This window comes from Channa argus, chromosome 14 (assembly GCF_033026475.1).
Source record: "Channa argus isolate prfri chromosome 14, Channa argus male v1.0, whole genome shotgun sequence".
In the NCBI taxonomy this organism is placed as follows: Eukaryota; Metazoa; Chordata; class Actinopteri; order Anabantiformes; family Channidae; genus Channa; species Channa argus.
The window spans coordinates 20,303,252-20,328,444 of record NC_090210.1 but is presented as its reverse complement, the minus strand read 5'-3'; the positions used below and the strand labels follow the sequence as shown (position 1 = coordinate 20,328,444).

At 37.9% G+C, this 25,193-nt stretch overlaps 4 protein-coding genes across 6 annotated transcripts; 2 read left to right on the top strand and 2 right to left on the bottom strand.

Moving 5' to 3' along the window:
• The first annotated feature begins 1,771 nt into the window (after positions 1 to 1,771).
• si:ch211-284o19.8 (protein lifeguard 1) lies at positions 1,772 to 7,172 on the top strand. Its single transcript, XM_067474238.1, has 6 exons — positions 1,772 to 1,911; positions 3,051 to 3,361; positions 4,564 to 4,764; positions 5,289 to 5,417; positions 6,133 to 6,276; positions 6,674 to 7,172. Exons 2-6 carry the CDS (start codon positions 3,062 to 3,064, stop codon positions 6,806 to 6,808), a joined length of 909 nt encoding a protein of 302 aa, XP_067330339.1. The 5' UTR covers positions 1,772 to 1,911; positions 3,051 to 3,061; the 3' UTR covers positions 6,809 to 7,172.
• parp2 (poly (ADP-ribose) polymerase 2) lies at positions 6,851 to 15,012 on the bottom strand. 2 transcript variants are annotated; one of them, XM_067474236.1, is made up of 17 exons: positions 14,846 to 15,012; positions 13,455 to 13,664; positions 12,898 to 13,065; positions 12,634 to 12,704; positions 12,325 to 12,375; positions 11,876 to 11,972; positions 11,660 to 11,735; positions 11,484 to 11,586; positions 11,226 to 11,379; positions 10,833 to 10,971; positions 10,678 to 10,741; positions 10,458 to 10,592; positions 9,730 to 9,857; positions 9,433 to 9,532; positions 9,016 to 9,114; positions 8,418 to 8,542; positions 6,851 to 8,069 (listed from the first exon to the last, which is right to left on the bottom strand). In XM_067474236.1, exons 1-17 carry the CDS (start codon positions 14,916 to 14,918, stop codon positions 7,910 to 7,912), a joined length of 1,953 nt encoding a protein of 650 aa, XP_067330337.1. In that variant the 5' UTR covers positions 14,919 to 15,012; the 3' UTR covers positions 6,851 to 7,909. The 2 variants fall into 2 exon arrangements, with proteins under 2 accessions (XP_067330337.1, XP_067330338.1); XM_067474237.1 differs by lacking the exon at positions 13,455 to 13,664.
• A 670-nt stretch (positions 15,013 to 15,682) lies between these two features.
• mettl17 (methyltransferase like 17) lies at positions 15,683 to 21,073 on the top strand. Of its 2 annotated transcripts, none has more exons than XM_067474232.1 (14): positions 15,683 to 15,851; positions 16,484 to 16,625; positions 16,727 to 16,876; positions 17,511 to 17,598; positions 17,988 to 18,069; positions 18,271 to 18,344; positions 18,436 to 18,530; positions 18,621 to 18,691; positions 19,217 to 19,324; positions 19,450 to 19,518; positions 19,627 to 19,677; positions 19,763 to 19,855; positions 20,241 to 20,437; positions 20,789 to 21,073. In XM_067474232.1, exons 1-14 carry the CDS (start codon positions 15,783 to 15,785, stop codon positions 20,877 to 20,879), a joined length of 1,380 nt encoding a protein of 459 aa, XP_067330333.1. In that variant the 5' UTR covers positions 15,683 to 15,782; the 3' UTR covers positions 20,880 to 21,073. The 2 variants fall into 2 exon arrangements, with proteins under 2 accessions (XP_067330333.1, XP_067330335.1); XM_067474234.1 differs by having other exon boundaries at positions 15,731 to 15,864.
• Positions 21,056 to 24,678, bottom strand: sdr39u1 (short chain dehydrogenase/reductase family 39U, member 1). The gene is made up of 6 exons (XM_067474235.1): positions 24,527 to 24,678; positions 23,352 to 23,458; positions 23,065 to 23,147; positions 22,443 to 22,564; positions 22,177 to 22,329; positions 21,056 to 21,704 (listed from the first exon to the last, which is right to left on the bottom strand). Exons 1-6 carry the CDS (start codon positions 24,540 to 24,542, stop codon positions 21,274 to 21,276), a joined length of 912 nt encoding a protein of 303 aa, XP_067330336.1. The 5' UTR covers positions 24,543 to 24,678; the 3' UTR covers positions 21,056 to 21,273.
• Between the last annotated feature and the right edge of the window lie 515 nt (positions 24,679 to 25,193).

The window sequence follows — 25,193 nt, the reverse complement described above, 5'->3', positions numbered from 1 at the left end:
GGGTTTGTACAGTTCTTTTGTTTTATTTTTATTATTTTTATTTTATGCTAGGTACAGAGCAGGACAAACAAAGTGACATTTCAATAAGCAAACAGTTTTGTATGATGGACACAAAAGGTTTGAAAGTGTGTGTGTTCATAGGCATTTTGTGCATAACTTGGTTAAAAAAAAAATTATACATTCATAACAATAGTAACAACAATGATGAAAAGATATTATGAGTCAAGACTCAATCAGGCTTTCTGTGTCTGTTGTGACTGGGAGTGGATACATTTTCCAGAGCGATAATCTATAAATTTTCTTCATTGAGGAAATATGTATGGAGTTTTATGAGCTCCAGTCCCAGAGGCTGGTTTTCTAGGCTTTAGAGTGACTACGGGTAAATCACGGTTTTTATTCTTCAGACAGAGGGTTGATTAAGTCTACTAAGCAGAGTGGGCGAGGATATGGCAGCCCAGGCAGACGGATTGAGTAATGTCTTCCCAAAAACTACTCATGGATGTGCAATGTCACAGCATGAACATAGTTATCCAGAGTATTTTGAGTAGAATTATATGATGTGTTGTCAGCATTTTTGGTCATTGATAAGATATTTTTGGAAATTTTAATACAGAAGTTGGCATTGTGAGTAGTATATAAATCTCTTTTCCCCTTTTTGTGATGGTTAAGTGATTAGTTGGACCAATTTGGGGGATGGGATCATACTGTTACTTTCAAAGAGGTTTGGAATGTGTAATTCCCTTTTCTGCCCAACTGCACTAGTGGAGTGGGTTTTTTTTTTATCGATGACATAATCAGGGTTGTTCCATATGGGAGTAGATATAAATGATGAAAACATAATATTTATATTTTACAGAATGTCCACCCGGATGTCAGGGCTGCTGTGACAGTTCATGATTTGAAACATGGGTGATATTTGAAAGACAACTTTTCAAACAAAATATACCCTATTCTCAGGTCTCTTGCAAAATAAATTTTGAGCTCAATGAGATTATCTGGTTAATTACAAACATCATCCTAACTTTTTTTATTTTACTCGGTAAAAGGTGATATGCATTTTTTGCTCCTTTACCTTTATTAATACCAAAATCTTTTGTAAAGTGTAAAGGTTGATGTGCAATTTGGCCTATTTTCACAAATTCATTTGTTTATAACAAAACAATTGTTATTGGGGAATAACTAAAAATTATATTGCTGTCATTAATATTGAGATTTCTTTTATGGCACAGGCCCATGGGGGGACTGATTTGGTTTAACTGATGTTCCTAATATGCCGGTAACTGAGTGTATAATGATTACTACTTCAATGCATTACTCCTAAGCACCTAATCATGTAAAGAACAATGTATTAGCTACACTTTATCAGGACATATTAGTAATATCAAGATCTGTTTTGTAAGAGAATAACAATGACCTGCCACTTTCGCTTGACACAACATCTGAGATGTGGGAAAAGACTGAGCTGTCTGGAAACAGGCTGCACACTCGTATTTTAATTATATAATTGCTGCTTGGCACCAAAGGCACACGGATTTTTTTCTTCAATCTATGCAACAACTAAATGATAATGTCGGTTACATCCACAGTATATGTGCAGTTAATATAACATACAGTATATCATGGCTTCACCGTAATCAGGTCAGGACAGTCGGATTCTGTTTCGAATACAGCAGACTTCCACTGACCCCAGTGTGACGACGTAACGCCTATGAAGCAACAGTGAAGTTTCCACATTTCCACACAATGCAGGTTTTTCACTAACAGGATTTTTTTTCATCATTTGAAATGGTCAGGAAGTGAAACAATAAGCCACAGGCCATTAGAATAAATAACACCTATCTGCACACACTCAGTGCTTTTTTTGGTGTAACCGTTGAGGTTTTCTGACACAGGTATAATCCAGCAGAAAAGGTAAGATCACCCTCTTCTTTGTTATATAACATACCTCCATACCAAGACATTATGTTAATATGTGCTAATAGATTTGTTCACTAAAAACGCAAAGGAATATATATATTTTTACCACTACTATTATCTATAAGTGTGGATACTCTAGCTTTATAGTTTTTAGATCTCTGGCAGCGAAAAAATCTCAATGTGGGAGACATCAAATCATTTGCCCAGATTAAAACACACATTGAAATGGGTGCATCAGATTTTAAACTGACTTTCTAAAAAAAAAACAAAAAGAAGCAGGTTGCAGAGGGATGATATCTTTTATCTGATGTAATATGTCTTCACACAACCTCCCTAAACCCTTGCATCCTTCTTGATCAAAAGCCAATATGTTCTATTAAAACTAAATATGTCTACATAACGCCAGTAACATCTTGCCGCAAAAAATGTGTTGCTGTATGTGTAAATAACCAAATGAATGTGTGATGACTTCTTCAATAAAATTAATTTCTGAAATTCACTAGCTGCTTTAGGTTCAGTGTTGCTGGTAAAGTCTGCTGTGAGAAAGACGTGCTGTTCTTATTACTTTGACTTATCGCTGTGTTTCCAATTGTTGAAAATTCCACCTTCATTTAGGAGAAGCGGCCCCACGGCCCAGGTTTTACTTCCTAATGTTTATGCTGTTCTTGGGCAACAAGTCAGCAGCAAGTGTGGTTGACTTAAACAATCTACATGTGACAAAAAGTAAACCTGTAGCTGCTATGGGCAGGTTGTGAAAAATGCCAGTGTTTCACAAAATGAACATTTTGACAGACAGGAAATTGACTGTTGAGGGTAACAGATTGACTGTTCTTCACATTCTGTCTCATACAAACAAATTAACAGAAAATGTATAACTTTGTGAATAGTCAAATTAACTTTTAGGCAAATCTCCAAATATGCTTTTTGACTGAAGAGTTTCTTATTATTATATGTATTCAAAAAACATTCTTTGGCTGTTTGGCTGTTGATCTGGCAAAACAAGCAATCTTCCTAAAAATCTATACATCACAAAAACCTATATATTAAAAATGATTGTTCTTTGCAGTCCAAGTTCTGTGTCATTTCCTTTTGCATAAGCTGAGCTTTAACTGAAACTGTTCTCTGGTCCACAGTGTCCTCCATAATGTCAGGTCCATCTGATCATGATCATCTGATCACATCTAAAGAGACACAGCACACACCCGGCTCTGATATGTCCTCACCACCACCACCATACTCCTATCAAGAACAGCCACTTCCACCTTACCCTGCAGCCCAAGTAACATACTTTCCACCCATAACTGAGACAACAGTCATCGTTCAGCCTGGCACTGGTTGTAAGTCTTATGCCAGCATAAATCAAGAAGCCCCATTGCGGACAACTTCCACAACAGACCCATCTTCTTTTGATGACCTGGCTGTGAGAAGAGGGTTTATTAGAAAGGTTGGTTCACTCTTGTCCCACCAAGTGTAAGTAATATCTGCATTCATCTAAAATGCACGTCGACTTTACTGATGACAAATGATGAAATATGTTTGGTTTACTGGTAAGCAGTATCAAGTGTGTTCATGTCTTGACAGGAATATTGTTTTATTAAACGTTACCCTGCACCAGAATCTCCCATGCAGGGGTGAAACCCTCCTAAGGAGCTGCAAGAAAATTAAGAAAGCAAAAAATGCATGTAGGGACTTTGCCACATTTTATTCTTGGTGCTGTATATTAATGGCTTTTCCCTCCCGGGGCCTTTAAAACTTATTGAAATAAATAAATCTGAGAGCAAAAATAAATGACTCATGGACAAATGCCAGATTTTAAACTAAAAAAGCTCAAAATAGATATTGTTAAGTTTTTAGGGGTCAAACTAAAATTATAAAAAATATAAATCCCCTTGATTTAACTAAGCAAGCATGTAATGCTTGCTTGTCTCTACAAGAGAATCAGTGTGTAGTTGTAAGGCCATAATAACCATACGCTGGAGATGGTGAGAGGTCAGAAGACAAACTATTTTCTCACTAAAAAACGACACTGCACAGCTGGGGATGGGGATGGGCTTGGGGGTTCAGTGTCTTGCCCGGGGTCACTTCAACATGTGGTCGGAAGGAGCGGGGCACGAACCCCCGACCCTGTGGTCAGTAGGTGGCCACTCTACGAGCTGAGCCACTGCTGCCCTCTCTTTTTCTCACTAATGCACTGTGCAAAGTATATCAACGCACGGCATGCACAGAGTCAAACGTGAATAAATACGCAGGATAACCATCTGTGCTGATTCTGGCCTTATGAAGCTCATGTGTGAATGTAACCATTCCAGATTCTTGCGAGTGCAGATTTATAGAGACGGACAGCAAACAAGTCAGTTTTCAGTGCCAGACAAAAACTGTTTACTCAGATCACTACTTGGTTACCCTGATAGCCAAAGCTGAGGTATTGGCATCTGGAGATTAAACGAGTGTTTTGCATGCTGGGATGTGTTCGATCAGCTTAGTAAGTCAATACTGTTTACCTCTTGAAATCTATGAAAACTAAAACTTTATTGAGCCATTATGTAACTATGAGATCTTAAATTTTGCCTCACGCTCTTTACAGTCCAGCTTATTTGATAAAAAAACTCCTTTTAATAAACTGATCTTTTCTTGTTCCTTGTGCAGGTTTTCAGCATCCTGACTCTCCAGCTGTTGTTCACCTTTGGTGTGGTGTGTGTGTTCACCTTCTCCAGCGTGGTCAAAAAGGCAGTGCAGAAACACCAGTGGGCTTACCTCAGCTCTTTCATCGTCTTCCTTGTGGTCGCCATCGCCCTCAGCTTCTGCAAGTCCTTCAGTCGTCGTCACCCCTGGAACATTATTGGACTGGTGGGTTAACGATGCAGGAGCATAGAACTTTAAATATCTAATAGAGATCATGCATTTTAACATATACATCAGTATAACCCAATATTTATTGCAATGACTGTATTCCTTCTGAATTTTATTTTTATTCTCAGCAGCTGTCTGTAAGCAAAATGGCTCCTTGGGGACAAAAGCTTTACTTAGCTCCAACAATTTAACAGGCATTTCAGTCTCATTACATAGCAAAGACTGGATATTTCATGAGAAACACCATCAGTTCACATAGAGTCTCATCCTAGAAAGAGAAGTAAAATAGCAAAATACAAAAGGGAAGTGAAAATACTGAACACGTGCGACATGCTTCTCCATAAAAAAACATTTTTGTTGTTTCCTAACAAACCTCAGCTTCCTCAGCTTGCAAACCCCCACGATTTCCAGTATTTTGTCGTAAAGATGAATTATTTATAATTAAACCAAAATGAGTGGGTTTATAACATACCAGTGAGGAAAAATCCTTTTAGCTGAAATTATGATTTTTGTGTATTCAGGCTGTTGTGACTCTGAGCTTGTCATACGTGGCGGGAACCATCGCCTCCTTCCACAACACCTCCGCTGTGATTGTCACTATGGGAGCAACGGTGGCCATTTCTCTTGCAATCATTGCTTTCTCTGCACAGGTAAAATAAAGAAGCTGAGACAAAGAGCTTTAATTGAAGGGACCTGCAATCTCAAGTTGTAGCATCGGTTCTTGCAAATAAAATCTGTGTCAGACTTCAGAACAATACATTTTGGAGATGCTGGAAAATAGTATCAACTGAAAATAATTAGTTATTAACTGTCTGTGGAAACTGTTGTTGTCTTTGTAATTTCCAGATTTTTTTGGATCATTAATGGAGCAAAGCGGGACAATAATTACATCACCTTTTGCACTGGGAGAAAGTCTCTGGGAAAGGAGACATTTTAATTGTTAATAAATAAACAAAATACTTAACAAATTAACTAAATAACAAAATTACTAGTAACTGTACACAATTCAAAGTGAAAACAGCGTTATTCAACGTTTATGTCCCATGTTCATTTATTATTGATGTTACAATGTAAGGTGCATGTTCTTGAACTATCTGCAGTAGCAAATAGTGTGAAACAAAGTATAAAAAAATCTAAGAATGAAAAACAGAATAAGAAAAATAGGGGATAAGAATTATATGTAATATTTTTGCTAAACTGCACACTGGGTGCAGGTGCTAAATGTAAAATGCATATACTGTTTATATTGATAATGTTTTATAAATCCTCTCAGAGATTTACTTTAATTAGGCTTTTGTCCTGCTGATTTATAAACATACTTGGATAATGAAATTAATCACAAATGTGTTTCTGTGTTATTTGCAGACTCGCTATAATTTCACCTTTTGTTATGGAATCGCGCTGGCTTTGGCTGTGGACCTGATCATGTTTGGGTTCTTTTCCATCTTCTTCTACTCTGTCCTCACTGACATTGTCTATGGATGTCTGGGAGCACTGCTGTTTTCACTGGTAAGGGAAAAAAGGCACTCTTGTATGCAGACATGGACAAAACGGCTGGCGTCCTTCCACTAAAAAGTAGAACCCACAATTTTCTGTGAATTAACTGACCTAAACTGACAAACGTAATAGAACGAGAACAATGAAATCGATTAAACATAGTATTTAAGATGATACAACAAATAAAAACAGCATGGTCACAGGTCAATTGTCCTCCAACCGTATATGGACACAGTTAAACCCACCACTGGACTATTCAGTAGTGGCCTTCCGTGAGCCCTGATTTGACTCCCGCCACAGAAATGGTTCACCATCAAAATCTTGTGTTTTCAATTTACTAGTAGTTGGTGGTAACTTCTCACCCTGTCCTAAATCATCTTCTCCTTCTCTCCTTCCCTGTCTGTCTCAGTACCTGATATTCGACTGCCAGATGACAATGGGGATGCTGAGTTACCGTCTGGATCCTGAGGAATACATCTATGCTGCCCTCATGATCTACCTGGACATAGTCTTCATTTTCATTGCCCTGTTGGGGAGGAGGTGAAACAGTAGACACAGAATATATGGACACACAGACAGACACTCCGAGGTGTAAAAATGTACTTTATTATTATGTATATAATGTGACATCATTGTTTTTACAAAAACCTGTCTTTAATTAACCATTTGTATTGAATTGATTTCTTTTGGATTCATTTGAATTCTGTTTGCTTACTGAACTAAACACATCTCACGTCTAGATTTCTCCTGCTAATAAAACATTCATACATTCATTTTGCATTTATCAACCCCTCCAGGATTTTGCAGACATTTTTTGTAATTGTTGCCACTTAAAATGCCTGAACTTGTGACAGCTTTTCTGTTTTTTTCGGTGCTTCAAATTGCAATGTTGAACAAAATTCCCAGGTATTCAATAAAATGTTGAGATCCCGACATTGCAAATTCCTGAAGAAACTGGTTTATTCAGAATAAATTTATGTCAAACCTGCCTCAACTAGTTAAAAAATATAGGCTATGTCATTAAAGATGGATGGTGATAATCCAATAAATTTATAAGACCATTAGTTTTACACACAGCACAGAATGTAATATGTAACATACAATGCAGTGCAGCTTTTACCAATTTACAAAAACATGGAAAAAAATTGGAAAACTTTTTTCATACTGTTCACATTTCTCAAACTCCAGCAGCACTACAGGTGATCTGTGGTCCCCCTCTACTTCTAATCAAGCGTTCAGAAATTATGAATGAAAATTTGAATGAGGTCTGACAGAAAACCCACTTTAGAAAAATGAGTAGAAATTTTGTTTGGGTTTTGATTAATCTATATATTTACTCATGTGTCTATTGAATGCATCAGTACAAGCTTTAGATATGTCAAATGTCCACTGTGGACATGACTGTATGGCTGTGTTTGTTTTATGTTACTGACAGTTCAACATGAGATTCAGTTATAAACAAAAAAGAATCTGAGCAGCTGGAACAAGATAAATTTGGTAATTTGCCTCGAATAATGACTATTATCCACCCAGAGACAGAAATATGTTCAGGTTTAAGATACCGAGAGTGAACAATCTTTCAGTGATATTTATACCCTGCTTTGTTGAGAGCAATTCCCGTTAAATCGGTGGTCTTTGTGCAGCCTCACCACAGTGAAGAGTAGTTGAACTGGATTCGCAACAGGTATCTCATACGAGTCTGGGCCGGGTTGTAAACGATGTACTCATTGTATAGAAGGGAGTAACCGGTGCTATTACCCACTCCTGTCTTCTTCGCAGGTCCCATTGGCACTGTGACACCATCCCTGAGCAAGAAACAGAACAATATAAAGTAATATTTGCGATAATTTAAGAAAAATTCCGGCAGTTTTAGAAACTAAAATATACATTTATAATACTCCAAAATGACAATTCAAGTTCTAATTTTCTGGGTTGATTTCTGTGCTTTCAGAAAGTTACTAGTTTGACTTTATGTCAGCACAAAATGAAAATTAATTTGCAGAGACTAACTTGTAACTATTTTCAACATAAGTTATGAATCAATTAGTCTCCATTAAAAACAAAAAAAAAAAATTAATTTCAGATTTTTTCCTCCAGAATAACTTGACTTTCCAGCTTTTATAGGATGTATCAGTAAAATTAGGCAGACTAACAGATTCACTGAATTTTGTGGGTCAGGTCCAGTCTGTCCCAGGCCCTTGGTACTGTGTTTTCCAGGAGGCAGGTTGTTGGCCTCGTAGTCAGCGTCCACCAGCTCATTACACTCTCCCAGAGCTACCTGCAACCACACACAGAGATTGTATGGACACTGACACGGGGCTGTCTCATATCTGGGCCACCCTGGTAATGCGTTATTCAAACCACGTTGCATTTGGTGAGCTGTGCACTTGTACTATAATTCAGGTACACATTTTTGAAGAAAAACAAAACACTGCATGTTATTTTTCCACTGTTCCAAACCATTTCCCTTCAGAGAACCACAGAAATTAGTTCAATTGGTGAATGACACATAAAAAATACTAAATACTACTAGGGCAGTTTTTTTACATCAAATATCAACAGTAGACATGGACTTGAAAATGACATATATGGGAAAAAGTACCAAAGATTCTCAGTTTAGAACTTTATCATACTTGGAGCAATCATACATCCTCTGATGCAGAGTATTTTATATATTTTGAATTTTCTGAAGCAGCCATTTAACAGCCAGAACATTCACTGTAAAGACAGTAAAACCACATATCCACTTACCTCACACAGCAGCAACAGTCCAACGTGATTCTGCTGGCTGGCAAAGCAGTAGTTGGCGCTCTTAGATGACATGTCAGCAAAGTAGATGCCTTTACCAAACTACAGCAGATGAAAGAAACGGAGATGTTATTACTCTGTATTGAAAGATATTGCTGTGGTCGCAGATTTCATACAATTTATACATCATTTTATTCCACACTACACTTCTCGTCAGTTATCGCAATGTTCTCCTTTCTGGATACCATTTCTTAATTAACCATCAGCAATTGTTCTTATCAGAGCCAACCAAACTAATTATTTTCAAAAATGCTATTAACTAGTTAATTTCCTTTTTTTGTTTTAAAACATTTTTTGATTTTAAGACAAACATAAAAGACAATCCAGTGTCCATCTACTTATCCATGTTACTGTTCATACCATGTAGCCTGTGATGGGAGCTTCAGGCGGGGCCACTCTGAGCCCCTGACTGAGGATACCAACCCAGTTAGACAATCGGGAACCATGCCACAGCAAAGTTCTGGTACACAGACAGACAAACATTGTGCTCTACTTGAAAAGGTGTTAATTGTGCAGAAAAAACATTTTCTTTGACATTTGCACATTTTATCCTGGCAAACATTGAACTGACAGGAACAGAGCAGATTGCAAAGTGTTTGTTTCAACAGAACCCCACAACAAAAAATGAAATCAGTAACAGCAAAAAACCTGTAATACCGGTTATGTAACTGTGAGAGAAAGTTCTTGCCCTCTCTGTCTCTGTCCACTGAGAAGATGTCAAGGATAGTCATGGTGTAGTCATTATGAGTGGTGGCGTGAGTGGACTGCAGATACTTTTCTATCACCTTCAACACAGATACAGGAGAGAAGTGTTTAACAAAGGGACAACCCAAAGTATTTCAGACACATTAATGCAAAATCAATGCAGTCCTGTACAATATTGTGCAACAAATCCTCCCTTCATGAAGAAAATAATTTTCACTTTATGTCAAGCATGTTTTAGAAAATTAAATCTAGTCATTGTGGAGGGTGCTATTTGTGCTGCTGTTGAGCTGTGTCACATTTTAATAACAGTGGTTTCTGTTTTTTTGTCCATCCCCTTTACATCAATGAGGCTACATAACTGGGGTCTTCTATCAGTTGATGACCCAGACCCAGATCTTCAGAGAATTTCTAAGTCATCTAGCCTACAAAAGGCATTGGTAAATGTAGCTGAACCTGTTGCTACCATCCCCAGTGTCTGGATAAGCAGGAGAAGATGGATGATTGGACAGATCTGATGGCAGATGACAGATGTGTGACATCTTTCATTTGCAAGTATAACAACTGGTTTCCAAAGTTTCACAATCAGTCAGATGGAGATTTAAGGATGTATCCTTGAACACAGCAGCAATGTGAATCCAGACATTTACCAATTTCACCATTATGAATAACCACACACAGACCTTATACTCATGGCTACTGGAGTCCAGAGGCTCCAGTTTGCACTGGAGGGAATGATACTGTCTGTCTAGGGGGTGTTCATGACTGTCTTTGCTTGACTGAACCATTTTTACTGCAATCTGGATGTCACTCAATGCCTGAGAGCAAGACAAAAACACAAACGTTACAAGAAGTAGATGTTGAACAGTGCGTGGAGATAAAAACAGAACTAGTGCACTTCACCTCTAGTAGTGCAATTTTCTCCTTGAGCTCTTCTTCTGTGCGAATGACTGGGGGAGTTTTCAGCCTGGAGAGTTACATATTTTAGTTACACTAAGATAGAGATCAGAGTAAAACTGCTGCTATCTATTCATTAAAGTATGTTGCATACTTCCTACCCAAAGTCATGTGGGATGCGGGTGTAGAATTGGTTGCAGGCCTCCACCAATTCTCGATTACTGCCCTTCTTCTGCAAACACAGCTCAATTCTCTTCAGTGCAGTGTAGCCTGCACGAATCTGCTCTGAGGTCAGTTTGCCTTGAAAATAGAAAGGTTTCGAAATACTTTTCACTTGTTTGTCACCAGTTTAATCTACTGTTATATTCATATGGAGATAAAATGCTGACCCTTGTTTTATTGGATCTTGGCACTTACTGTAGCATCTTGAATATTTTTAAAAGCTATCTGTAGATACTTTATATAATTCTCTATGGGTATTAAGTGAAAATAAATATAAAGTTGTAAGCATAATGGAACAATTTAATATTCTTTTTTGATACTGTCAAACTCACCAAGAGGTGCTTTCCGAATGTCAAACTTCATTTCCAGCACACACTCCTCCATGGCTTTGAGGTCACAAATGAGCTCCAGGAGAGACTGGATCTTCACATCCAGCTTGGAGGTCCTCTGTTTAGGTGCAGTATCCACTGTTGTCCGATTCTCCTCCTAAAAGAGTAGAAACGGAAGCTCTTGTGTCCGAGTTGTTAAGTCCATTAGACAAAGATACTGAGGAGACACCAAACTCGTTATTTCTTCATGTTTAAATGTACCTTCTCATTTGTGCTGTAGTCCATAAACACCATATCATATTTTCCAGCCACTTTCTCAAAATTCGACCGGTGTTCCCACTCATTCTTGGTCTTGTCAAAGAATCTGTGGCCAAAAATGTCATTAATCTACTTCCATTTGAGACATCTCGGATTTATATTCAAATGGATAATCTCACTTTTTCTTGAAGATATCTTTGGCTTTTAACAGGTCTCCACCACAGGCTACAAGGCTGTTTTGACCCACTTTGCCCACTGACAAAACAAGATAAACAATAGAATCACTAAATTGAGTAGTGTCTTTGGTCAGTTTGTGTCTTAGAAAGGAGCTGCTTTTGTAATTTACTGTGTAAATACAGAGATTTTCATATGTCAAATACACAAAGAACAAGAACCTCTGCCCCATCTCATCCACACGCTGTAAACCTTGGAGCTGTCATCTTCCAGCAGCTGGATCAGGTAGTATTTGTTGTTGTTAAACTGAAGATTTGTCTGCAAATAAGACAGAAAGTGTTTGGTACTAGGTTAAAAATTAAATTAAATGAAAGAAAATGCAATCTATTGGATATTTTTAAAGGCTTTCCTGCAATTTAGTTTTTAGTATTCAGTCTGGGCTACATATAAGAAAAATCCCATTTGACACATATACTTTGCAGTGTGAATATCAAATAATATACAAATATCGTTTACTATTCGGAATTACTATTTTACTCAGTCAGCACTTCTTAATGTAAAAATTTTCTTTAAGCTTCGAGTGTAAGAAAAAGCCTCCCTAACATTTTAACATTAGTTTAAAATTTAATGCATTTCATGCAAACTTGTAATAAAACATTAACATTATTACCTGGTTTAACATAACATCATAAACATCTTTTCCTTCACAGTGAACATGAGCCTAAGGGAGAGATGGAACAATTAGCTATATGGATGAAGATTACTGTACCTGATGTTACAAAGATGAAAAAAACAAGGAAATTACAAGATAAAGATGAAACTACTAATTGTGTAGAGCTCAACATGACATTCTGAAGCTACTTTGTTTGTTCAGCCAAATTAAATATATATGAAATGAAACTGAGGAATTGCATAAATCTTCTAACAGGTGTTAAATGACAAACAATACATAAGTTTCATATCAACATGGAAATGATACCTTTCCAAGTTTGGCTTTGCATTCATTGTCCACCGGAGCTTTGCCCTTCATGACCACTATCTTCACAGATTCTGTCCACCATGCAAAAACAAAACATTAATAGGAAAACCTTGCATCTAACATTACGCACATGTAAAGTTCTGATAACCTCAATAAAGTGGTATTTTTAAGAGCAACTAAGACCTGTTTCTATATCTAAAAAAAAAAAAATCCTACTTCTCTTCCAGTGTTATCACATGCAGAGAAAAATTAGACCCAATTTACCTTCATTTTTTATTTCTTCTTTGGGTATTTCTTCTGTCTTCGTCTGACTCCTGCTTTTTCCTCTCCTCCTCTTAGCTGCAGGTTTCTCTTCCGGCTCCTCGTCTTCCTCTTTAACTTGAACTGGCCGTTCATTGTGAGCATCTGAGTTGTCTGCATCACTTAAACTTTCTAAACACAAGAAGAGAACAGAAATACAATTTTAATGGTGTCAGTAAGTTGTATATTTATCAATACAGAAAATACTAATAAGCTCTTAATATTTTGTATTTGTTGAACACTTAACAGAACATCGAGTAAATCAAACAAAATAATTAAACCATGGAACATATAAAAAAGCAAAAGTTGTTGTAATAGTACTATGTACAAATATATTATTAGGAAATTGAACTGCTTTTGTAGCCCTCTGACATGTTTGGATATGGTGATTAAAAGGACCTAAATAGAAATTAACATGGCGTCAGTATTAAAATACAAACTAACACACAATAGCAAAAATCCAAGCAGTCTATAGGACAAAATAGCAGCCGACATAGCACAACACACACAGTAACACACACCTGGTTTTACTATCTGACAGCGAATCTTCCTCTTATACTTTGTGACAGGGTTTATCTGGAACATTTTCTTCAGGTCGACGTCATAGGGTGTCCCAGAGCCAAAGGTCAGAGTGACAGACGTTTTCCCTGCAGACACTGCTGAGTCCAACAAGGTACAGGCTGAAGGAGGATATGGTTCCCACTGCCCCTCATTCCCCTTCCACTGCCACACTGATCACACACAGAGAGTGGGGCTGTCTATCACTACAGGATTTAACATTCTGTTTACTTACATGTCAAGATTTGTAACTGGCATTTGTTAATATCCTGCATTTTTAACACCAAATTACTGATTTATGGCCCATATTTCTATTAGGTAAAAGGTTGTCATATATATATATATATATATATATATATATATATATATATATATATATATATATATATAACTTTAAGTTCCTTTCCAGTTTATAGCACAAATGTGAGGTGAGTTCACAATACCCATTTTCTCCTTTTAAAATGTTTCACTTCAGTGATGTGCAGCACCCAATTGGCTTGTTTTCATTGATATTACATAAAGGGTCAAATTGAGTAGAAGGAATATGACACATTCAAATAAGCTTTTCACTTTTCCCCCCAGGATTGTTTTTCAGTAGTGGTGCTGTTGTAAGTAGGCTTTTTCATGTTTGCCTTGTTCAGTGTTACTGTGAGTGTTCCACAGTTCAGCAGCTCTGTGAATGAAACCCAAAACAGTGTGTGTGTGTGTGTGTGTGTGTATATATACACACACACACACACACACACCAAATAACTCTACTTGCGAAATTCATTGTTCATAATTCTAACATATTAGTTCAGTCTGACTTGTCTTTGGTTGTGGTGTCTGTAAGATTGTGATTTTTATGATTGAGATGATGAACTCTTAGGTAGAGATCCCAAAAAAAAACAAAAAAAAAACAGCGCTCCTAAAATGTCACAGCAGACTGAAAGATGCACAGTTCCAAAAAATATTAGGAAACCATCTGAAGTTTAAAGCATGTAGAATTGAAACGGGTACTTCTATATTTACCTTCTTAGGCGAACTCGCATGTTTATTAGAGTGTTGCGTTGAGGTACTTTTACTTTGCAGTTACTTACCTTAGTTAGCAATCTGGCTGTGAATAAAGTAACGTTACAACTTGGCGTGTATTAATAAAGAGGGGCAGCAGTGAAACTATCAAACGAAGCAGAAAGTTAGTCGTTCCCTAGAAACTCATTTAACAAGATTAAAGCCAGTATGAAGCAAAAATAATGTTAGCTACACATTCAATCATATGACTTTTTCTGTCTCTGTCGTCCTCTTCCCAATTCTACGTTAACGTAAAGTAAGCTAACGTTAGCTTATCATTTCCACGTTCCAGCATTAAACCAACCTGTTTTGGACGGTACTTTGTTACTTTCTGTTGCATTCTGACTTTTTTTTCCCGAACCCCTTGTTCGCCTCATGGTGGTTTAAGGGAAAAACAATAAGGTAGTTGCGGTAACTATTGGACAACAGTGACAACAGCGGGAAAACCTCCTAACTACACCGCCGTTTCCTGGCCGGTACAACCAGAGATCGTTTATCGTGAAGATGGATCACTCCGTGATTAAAACAAAACGCAGCGTAACCTTGACGCAAGCGTACTTCACTTTAGCCAAGAAGAAGTAACATACCCGTTTTTTAAATGGTCATGTCTTCTAAAATATGTTTAATGTACTGATTTAAGGAGTGAATGGCTCCTAACATTTCTGAGAATTTCATTCCCTAATGTTGATTTAATTTCTCCCATTCAGATTTTCTTCGATTAACTGAAAAGAATCCACACACACGAACATTTTTAGAAATAAGAATTATAAATTGTGACCTCCTTTAACATGTGTGCTGCACACTACAAACGAACTTTAAAACATGAAATATATCGCAAATACAATTTTCTACAAATGACAAATAAGAGCCTACGATCTCTGTTACCAACAACCATCTTTGTGAAGTATAACAAAGTAATAACACGTAAATATGCAGGTGGTAAAGCCTTATAAATTAGGATTTGTGTTAATAACTCACATCTGCTAACTAGGACAACTTGTCACAGAAATGTAGTGGAGTTCAAAGTATATTATTCATTGAATTGCAGTGAAGAAAAAGCAATATAAAAAAACAGAGTGAGCACTCTTTTGTCAACTATGAATGGGAACAAAACATTGAAATCAAACGTTCCGCTTTACTCGAGGGTCGGAATTATTTTGCAGAAGGATGGATGAATGTCTAACGTGCTCCGTTTCGTTCAATGTTTTAAGTTAACACAATAAATTTCAAAATCCAAAGAAATGGCTTCACGGAGCTACGGCGCCGGTGTCCTCTGTCAGGGGGCGGCTGTCGTGAGGATGCTGTTTAGGGTGAGTACTGTCGGTAGGTGTCATTGCTACGGAACTTCTGTATCTCGGAGGTCAGACAGAAAACAGTTCAACTGATTTGTGTGTTCACAATAAAGATGAACAGCAAATGTTCATATTTATTTCTTGTCATCTTTCTTCATTTGTGTGCTAGCCGTGTCATCATTGTTCATAGATTTTTCTATTTTGTGCCAAAATGTTAATGACCTGCAAAATCATTGCTTTCCATAGACTGTGTGTAACGTTATTTGTGTACATTTTCTTTTTTTTTACTACCAGGAAATTTCTGTATTAATAACTTGTGAAAATGTATGAGCAGCGTTAAGTTACTTACCAACTACAACAGGCACAATTCTCGTGATAAGGTTTTTGGTGTTTGAAATCTGTTGGTACTGTTTGCGTACAGTTCTAGAATTGGATATTTCATATACATACAAGTTGAATTATTATATGTGTGAACAAGAGTATTATGATTTTAAGAATGTAAAGTGAAAAATCTTTTAGATAATACGTCCAAAAATTCATTGCTATAATGAGAGATTGTTAGGTTTAAAATTGTCCATTACTTTAAAACTGTTTAGCTACTGTTTAAAGAGGTGATAAAGGAGACATTCAATTGTATCTGTCATCCTCAGGGAATGAGTGTAGCCACACACCCACATTCACAGGCAGATTTCCTTAAAGGAGAACCACACAAGAAGCACCCAGGTGTGACGAACCTGAAAACACTGCACCTACCTGAGGAACTCCAGATGGCTGCACAATCTATTATTCACAGTAAGTTTACTTCTGATTAGAACTATGCACTGATATACTAGCTTCACTGGTCCCAAAATACATTTCTATAAATGCTGTGTTTTGAATCCTTCCACGTCTAGGAGCTCAGGTGGCTCGACTGACTGACCGCATTCGCAGCCTCACAAACATCCTGTGGAGCAGGAAACGGCCAGTTGAGGATGTGACTCTGAGGCAGAAAGCTGTGAGCTTGGAGAAAGAACTTTGGGAGAAAGCGATGGCAAAAAGAGGAGGTGAGTGGCATAGTGCAAAAATCTACAAATGATTATATAATTATATAATGCAGCAACTATGGAAATTAATCTAAAGTAATTTTTTTTATTTACTCATCAATTTCAAACTGTTTAACCCACTAAGACCTTAGATACCTTTAAAACCTAAGCATTGGTTAAAGACACCTCCCTAAAACCTGAGGGCTTTCTCTAAGACTTGACAGACTTGTAACGTTAACTAAAACCTCAGCCTCTTTAGCAGACCGTTGTCTAGGGGGTAGCAGTCACATCATAGTCTAGTTCTATACTAAAAACAGTCACAGTTGTTTTTGTCCTTAAAAAGCTTCTGCACTCTCTGTCACACTCTTCACTCTGGTCATAAGCCATTGTCACTGTCTGAAAAGCTACTCTAGAAACCTTTCCACACAGTGACTTAGAGGCTATAAACTAAACAATCTACATTTCCAATACCAAATTTCACATTTCCTGCCACATTTCTGCAAATGACTTGTAATTTTATCTGTAACAGGACTTAAAGACATTATAACATAGTGACATTTTCTAAAATATGCACAAATGTCACTCAATTCAATGGCGTTAACGAAATTTCTTTTTTAAAGTTGAACTGAAAAATAAATGTCCTTTTATATCGCAGATGTAGATGAGCAAGCACTGGAAGATCGCATCAGGAAAAAAGTGTTTTCAGAGCTTAGAAGAACAACCTATCACTGGACTCCAATGAAGTAACACTCACTTTTTATCTACACACTTTTTCATATAAGAATACTTTGCATAAAAGTATGGGATTTTATTGAAGCATGAATGCATTCAGAAAAGTCCTCTGTGAATTTCACAAATTTCCAATTGGATAAAAAGAGCATCTTTTACTAGCAAGTCTTATTTATGCAACTTAAAATTTGTGCCACCTTTGGAGCTTTAAGATCACACAGAAGATATCATACTGACACGTTCAAAGTTAAGAATTTCCATACATAAGAATATTGCACTGTCTGTAAATCAACCTTTGCACAAAACCAGAGGTGGAGTGACGTTTCGGGGCTTTCTACTGGTATCTCTCCCAGTTAAGCCTAAGATTTAGCTGAGTTTATTTACAGGTCACTCTGTGTTTCAGGTATGATGAAGAATTAGGTGTGGTATACATGGCAGCTCGGCTGGCTGGGGGCTATGCAGCGGTGAGGAGAGCTTTGAATGAGGTATGAGCAAGTCGTGAGGATTAGAAACTAACTCACATGGTACCAGGGATCACTGAAAACATATCTTTACATGTATACTGGTAAAACATGGGAAATGACAACATACGTTTACTGATTACTGAGAATTATGACATCAGCATAGGATCAGGGATTAAACTTTTACCTTTATCCCTCATAAATGATATTTTTTTTCTATACCAGATTAAGAAGCGGGATCCTTCTTTTGCCCCTCAGTCTCTCCTGGATTTTGGTTCAGGGCTGGGATCCGTTGTGTGGTTAGTCTAAAAAAAATTGCTGTATTATTTATAGAGTTTGTGTCTAAATTACCAGACCCCTGAATTCAATCTCCGTCTGTTTTTTCTGCAGGGCGTCGCACTCATGCTGGGGTGACACTTTGAAAGAGATGGTGTGTGTGGACAGCTCTGGACCGATGAACATTCTGGCAGAACGACTTCTCAAAGGTGCACACACAAACACTTTTTTTTTTTCTTGTAGTCCAGTAGTCCCTCGGACAACCTTCAGACAAGCATTTTTGTTTTTTTGTTGAGCAGGTGATGACGAAAGCGCTGAACCTTACATCAAACACGTCTATTTTAGGCAGTTCCTCCCTGTCTCTCCAAAGGTAAAATCCGGTCTGGTTTTAATTCAGTTAGCATTAACCTGAGTGCCAACAAAATGTGTGCATTGTGCATTAGTAATTTTTCTACAGTCAGTATTAGAACGTTGCATGTTTTTAATACACTGTTTTTGATAATAGCAATTGCAGTGATTAAAAAAAAAAAAAAAAGTTCAGTTGTGTTTTGAAAAATGATGCAGTGATCACCATTTTTGGACCAGATCACTCTGACATGGTTAAGTTTTGACATTTGTAACAAATTTTTTAAATTGTTGTTTTATTCTTTATTTTAAAAAAAACTTGAAAACAAGGTAGCTTATATAAATTATGTTTGCCTCAGTTCCTTGACAGTGAGAAATGAAATTCAAACCTTCATCATGAGAAATAAAGGTTTGATCCCACTTTCAGCGAAACAAATTAAAATTGTGCGAAGTCTTTCACAATTAGATTAGCGTTCAGGGATTTAGTACTTATGAGGTCGATGATGTAGAAAATAAAGGAGCTCTGATGGTGCAGTGTTTCTCCTCTCAGGTGCAGTTCGACTTGGTGGTCGCAGCCTTCACCCTGTCGGAGCTTCCGAGTGGGAAAGACAGAGAAGATGCTGTGTTCACGCTGTGGAGGAAGACAAGCTCATATCTGGTGGGTTGAAATAATGATAATTAATATGTCTGTGGATAGTTAGTGTGTGTGAGATCCTATTTTCTTTGCATCTTTAGTGAACATACTGCACTAGAGCTTTGTTTTTTTTTCTTCTTTTGTTATAGGTGTTGGTAGAAAATGGGACAAAAGAAGGTCATCAAATGCTTATGGAGGCCAGAGACACTTTATTAAATGTATTTATACACATAAATATATTTTAAAAAATTCCAAATGCTCATGTGGGAGTTTAAATAGGTGCAGTTAATGGAAACAGCCTACGGTTTTTGTTTCTCTGTCTCCAGAAACAAGAGAAGATTGTCCATGACTCCAGACCAGCATCAGTGTTTGCTCCAGTATGTTTATGTCCTAGCTGGGTTTAAAATATCACCACATAGTTTCTTTAGACAGTGTCACAGCTTTATTACGTCTTCTTTCCAGTGTCCACACGAGCTGACGTGTCCTAAACTTGGCCGTGAGCCAGTCATACCCTGCAACTTTCAGCAACTTTACCATCCTTTGCCTCTGCCTGGGGTAAGATTGGACTTGATTACACGTCTGGTTACAGCCATGTATTATTACCCAAGAGTCAGAAATTATTTCATCAGCTTATTTGTGCCTTTTGGAAATAACTGGACCATTCAGCATTCCATGAATACATGATCCAAAAAGCATTTATAGATTCAATAGATTCGATTTCCCATACCATCAGACTGGGATGCAGAAGTCTGCATCGTCACATACCAGCTCACCCACCAGGTGTGTCCTGGAATGAGACAGAAGCTCCCTGGTCCCTGTGACTGCCCACTGCTTTCTACAGGGCGAGGAGTTAAACACAGAACAAATATTACAAATAACCTGCATATGTACTCAATAATGACAATAAAGCTTAAATTTAAAAAAATAAGCATTTCCCCAGCACAATGATCGTCAGAGAGAGAAGTTCAGCTACTTGATTCTGACTCGGACAGAACCAGCGGGGCCAGAAACAGAAGGTGTGGACTGGGCCAGGCTGATCGCTCCGGTGCAACGCAGAACGAGACACGTCCACTGTCGGATGTGCTGCTCTGATGGACAACTACAACATGTGGTGGTGACGGCTCGAAAACAAAGCAGGTAAAAGTCATCTCACACACTGTCAAACCCATCTGTAGTAGCTTTTAGTTTTGAATGTGTGGGTTTGATTTGAGTTGATTTTTTTTTCTTTTCCTTGTACAAGTGCCAAGACCAGCGCCAACCACTACAAACATTGTAGTTCATGAACTTTTTCTAACAAAATCAAGTAATATCCTGAAAAAAACCCGCAAGTTTGTGGTTTTAAATTGGTCTAAATTGTTTAACTCGATTAAAAAAAGAAAAAAAGCCAAACCTCATATGAATGTGATCTAGTTTGTAAAAATAATTTTGCTGTGGAACCTTTATGCAATACTCTATTTGTTTGAAACTTCCATCCCTTTCTTTAACCAGAGATGTGTACCGCTGTGCCCGGAGTAGTGACTGGGGAGATCAAATGCCGATGTTTCAGAAGGTCGAGGAGGACGGTGATTCAGAGGGATGATTCAGCCAGAGTCGTCGTCTTTACACAGTGGAAGCATGAACTCACACTGAGATAGGACTGTTGTCTAAAGACACATCAGCTGTTGGTTAAATAGTACCGTGCTTTCCTCATTGGGAATAGTAAAATTCTGACTCATTGGAAAACTAGTAACAGAATTACTTCAATAAAATCTCATATTCTTGCTCTTTACCCAACTTTATTGTGCACCAGCCTTATAAAATGTTTGCTGTAATCCTGGACTTTAACTTACACAATCCAGAAGAAACCCACATAGTTAACAGATGTCAAGTTCTTGGTCAGTTCTTATTTCTGTACATATTGTCCTCATATATAGTACAGTAAATATATAGACATGATTGTGTATATTTATAAATTACACACATTCTTATGAAGTCTAATAGCTCTCGACAATCTCCTTCAGTGCTGAGGTCAGGTCTGGGTACTTGTACAGATATCCAGCTTCTAGAGTTCTCTTTGGTATGACTTTCTGGCCCTGGGTGAGGACCACAGCCCTCTCAGAGCCCATCAGGGTATTCAGGACGAAAACTGGTACAGGAAAAATGGTGGGCCGTCTCAGAATCCGGCCCAGTTCTTTAGTGAACTCATAGTTGGTATTCAATCCAGGTGCGACTCCGTTAAAGACTTGTGGTGAAGAGGAGAGGGTGTTAGCTGGAGGCTCCAGGCCATGAGCGATAATTCCTGCCAGGTCCGAGACGTGAATCCAGGGGAACGGCTGTGTCCCAGACCCCAGAGTGCCCCCGAGGCCGAGCCAGAAAGGCAGTAGCATTTGTTTCATGGCACCACCGTGACGGCCCAGCACAATCCCTGGTAGCGGAAAGAAATGCAAAATGATTCCCTAATTCTTCGAGATACGGTAAAGTGAAGTACATGTTTTGATTCAGACACCTGTACCTGTATTTTGTTTCATGCAGTACAAAGTTATGTTGATTGCAATCATTAGCATTAAATGAGCACGCTATTGTTTCATTTGATGGAAACTGCAAAAACAGGGAAGTTAGAGGAGGGACATGAAAGTGAGGCTTAAAAGTTGAGGGACAAAACAGCAACGAGTACGTTGCTCATCCATAGAACTTTTTTTTTTGTCTTCTGAAGTTCTCCATCTTTATTGTCCTTTGATGTAAAACATCACGAACCAGCCACTTTTGTTAATGCAAACATACTGTGTGCAGCTTTCTAAGAGTATAATATAAATTTTTGGACATTAATGTTGGACTTTCCAACTCTAAATGAAAAAATGGTCTATTGTAACGTAGTGAAATATGGAATTTGCACATACCAGACCTGATGATGACTTGCTTAGTGGTTTTTGCCACATTGTCAGGCAGACGTGCTGAAGCCTCCCACTCCTTCACAAGGTTGGAGAAGAGGTCAAATGGTGTCCATTCACTATCCTCTGTATATTGAGCTGTGAGACTCATCTTGTAACAAGCTTTGGATGAAAAAGAAAAAGTGGCAGTTCAATGCAATGCAGTGTATATTATTTACCAAACATTCAAATTTATATTCGTTTTAACAATCTGGTTCTGTGTGACAGAAACTTGCCTACACCCGAGACCAACACCCAGGAATGAGGAGGTTTAGGAGAAGCAGCAATGGCTCGAGCCAGAGTTTTTGTAGTGTCGATGCGACTGGAGAACAGGTCCTTTTTATAGCTTTCGTTCCACCTGAAACAACAAATGAAACGGCTTTGAAGGAAGAGACCCAGCTCACATCAGGGACGACCAGTCCCTACTTATTCTGGACAGAAATTCCCCAGTCATTGCCCACTATCTTCATTTGAATTTTAGCCAAGAGTTCATATGCCATTAGTGTAATTTAGTGGGAAATCCACGCTATGATCGCCATTAGATAATGAGGCAGTGCAGATTTATGTTGTCGTCACTCAGGTTCAGTTTATTTGTTCATTAGTGTAACACAAACAATATCTAATTCTCCATAACAATTTTGGCAGATTCCAGCTTCTGAGGTGAAGGAGGAAATACTTTGTCACTTACAGCACTATTGTGATGACCCCCTCCGCTCTGTGTACTAATGTAATTAGTGTTGAGGGATATTTTTCACAATTTCTTTTGGCAAGAATTAGGATTCACTAGGAAAATTATCTGCAGATTAATCGTTGAACATTTCTTAGTTGTAGTCTCCAGCTTATTAAGTAGTTGCTCACCATCGCAATGGGTTCATGAGATTCTCTCCAGCCAAGTTGACAGCGCCTTCACATGGCGGGAGGCCATGAGATTCCAACTCATCCTGCAGGAGCACAGAGGAAGAAATGTACTACAGTTCATAACTGAGCATAACCGTTAACCTGAAATGTAGCTGAAAGGGAAAGCAAAGTATAACTGCAGCTGTAGAAGAGCTACGGTTATTTTAATCAATACTAAATGTGATTCATTCAGAGTCAGTTCATGATCCTGTTTTCAGTGAAACTTCACAGTTTCACTGATATCATACCCAAGTTATCCTTCCAGGACCAGGCTGGCGAGATATCAATGTGACCTTGTGCCCCTTTTCAATGAGCAGGCGAGTTAGTTCACGGCCCACAAAGCCAGATCCCCCTCCTACAAAAAAAAAAAAGGAGAGAATGTAGAGACAGAACAACAAAAGAGTCACAGAGAATCCATCACTTACCATTTACAATAAATGTGGGTTACAGAAAATATAATTATGCCCTAAACCATTTTTTAAATATTTCATAGAAAGCAATTTAATACTTTAGCAGCCGAACAGAAAAACAAATCGTAAAACACACAAATATGTACTGCAGAGAAGCCAAAGGGTGAAAAGTGACACAAAATGAACACAGACACATAATGAGCACCAAGAAACAGCAAAGACACAAACACACAATACAGAGACAAAAACCAAACAATGTTACACAAAACATAACACAATACAAAAAGAAAAACTACTATAATGCAAAATGACATCCTAAAATGTATAAGACTAGATATTTGGCTCAGACATCCAACACCTTTTAGTTATCCAATGAAGCACATTGTAAATTGTGTTGTGAACAAAATACATTTTGCAGTGTTCAATAAACCCAGAAAGGTTTATTTTCACTCATAAATGCTTGCACCTGATTATAATTAACCCGATACACACCTGTACAGTCTAATGCAATAAATTCAATGTTTACAAGACTACAGTCTTGTAAATGAGTGTTTAGGTCGAAACTAATTCTATTATGTGTTTATATTGAGGTCATAGTGAGTCGTTTAGGAGAGCATTATTAGTAGGGGGCCAAAACTTTAGGACCATTTCCTAATCTTATAAAGGCTCATGGCAGAGGTGCTGTATTGGACTGAATTAGATTGTGGAGGTGTACGCGAGGTTATGCGATCAGCTGCCAGCATATATGTGTGTGCCACTATTGTGCGCATGCGTACGATACATGCTTACAAAACAGGGATCTTGTGCAAAACCTAAAGTAATGAAACAATGAATAAAAATAAAACTACGTTTTTTTTTTTAAAGTGATTTAGAATTTTCTGGATTTGCTGCTACATTAACTCCATTTATAAAGCTTTGTTAGCTGACAGCTAGCTATTAGCTGCTGGACGCGTTATGTCATGGTGAACTGTCAGTAAAACTTCTAAATAGGTTTCTTGACAATACGTACGTACCTATTAAGACCCTCATGTCCACAAAATGACTGTCCGACCCTCAACTAAGTGGTTAAGTGTTGCTGAAGGTTACGCCGCAAGTTTCCATCCGCACAGCTCTGCGTTATGTCCGTGACTTGTTTGGGGCTTTTTGGACATGAAGGAGACCCGTACTTCAGCAAGTACGTCATTTTGTAGTTTTTACTGGGGAGAGTGTGTGTGTGTGTTTGGACATATGTTATTCACTTGTTTCTTTGTTTTAAAGGAGCTAGTTGTCTTTGCACTAATCTATTCACATTCATTTAAATGTATGTGTTTCAATGTGGAGAATCGCGTAAGTCAGCCCCTGTTTTACAGCCCCTTGAAGCTGGTTTATTCATGTTGTTCATTCATGTTCTGTAGTTGATTTTCTAACAATAACTGTTGCACAAATTCTAAAACACATACATTAGCGAGATCTGGTTCTGGGTCGAGGGGGGCAGAAGCCTATCCCAGCTGTCACTGGGCGAGAGGTGTAGTACACCCTGGACAGGTCACCATTCTATCTCAGGGCCAACACAGAGAGTCAGTCACATTGACACTGAAACAGACAGTCAACATTTCACACTCATTTTCTCATGCACATCTGTGAGTCACCAATTAGTGCATCACAGACTGAGTGTCTGTTTATACTGCAGAACTGTTAGAA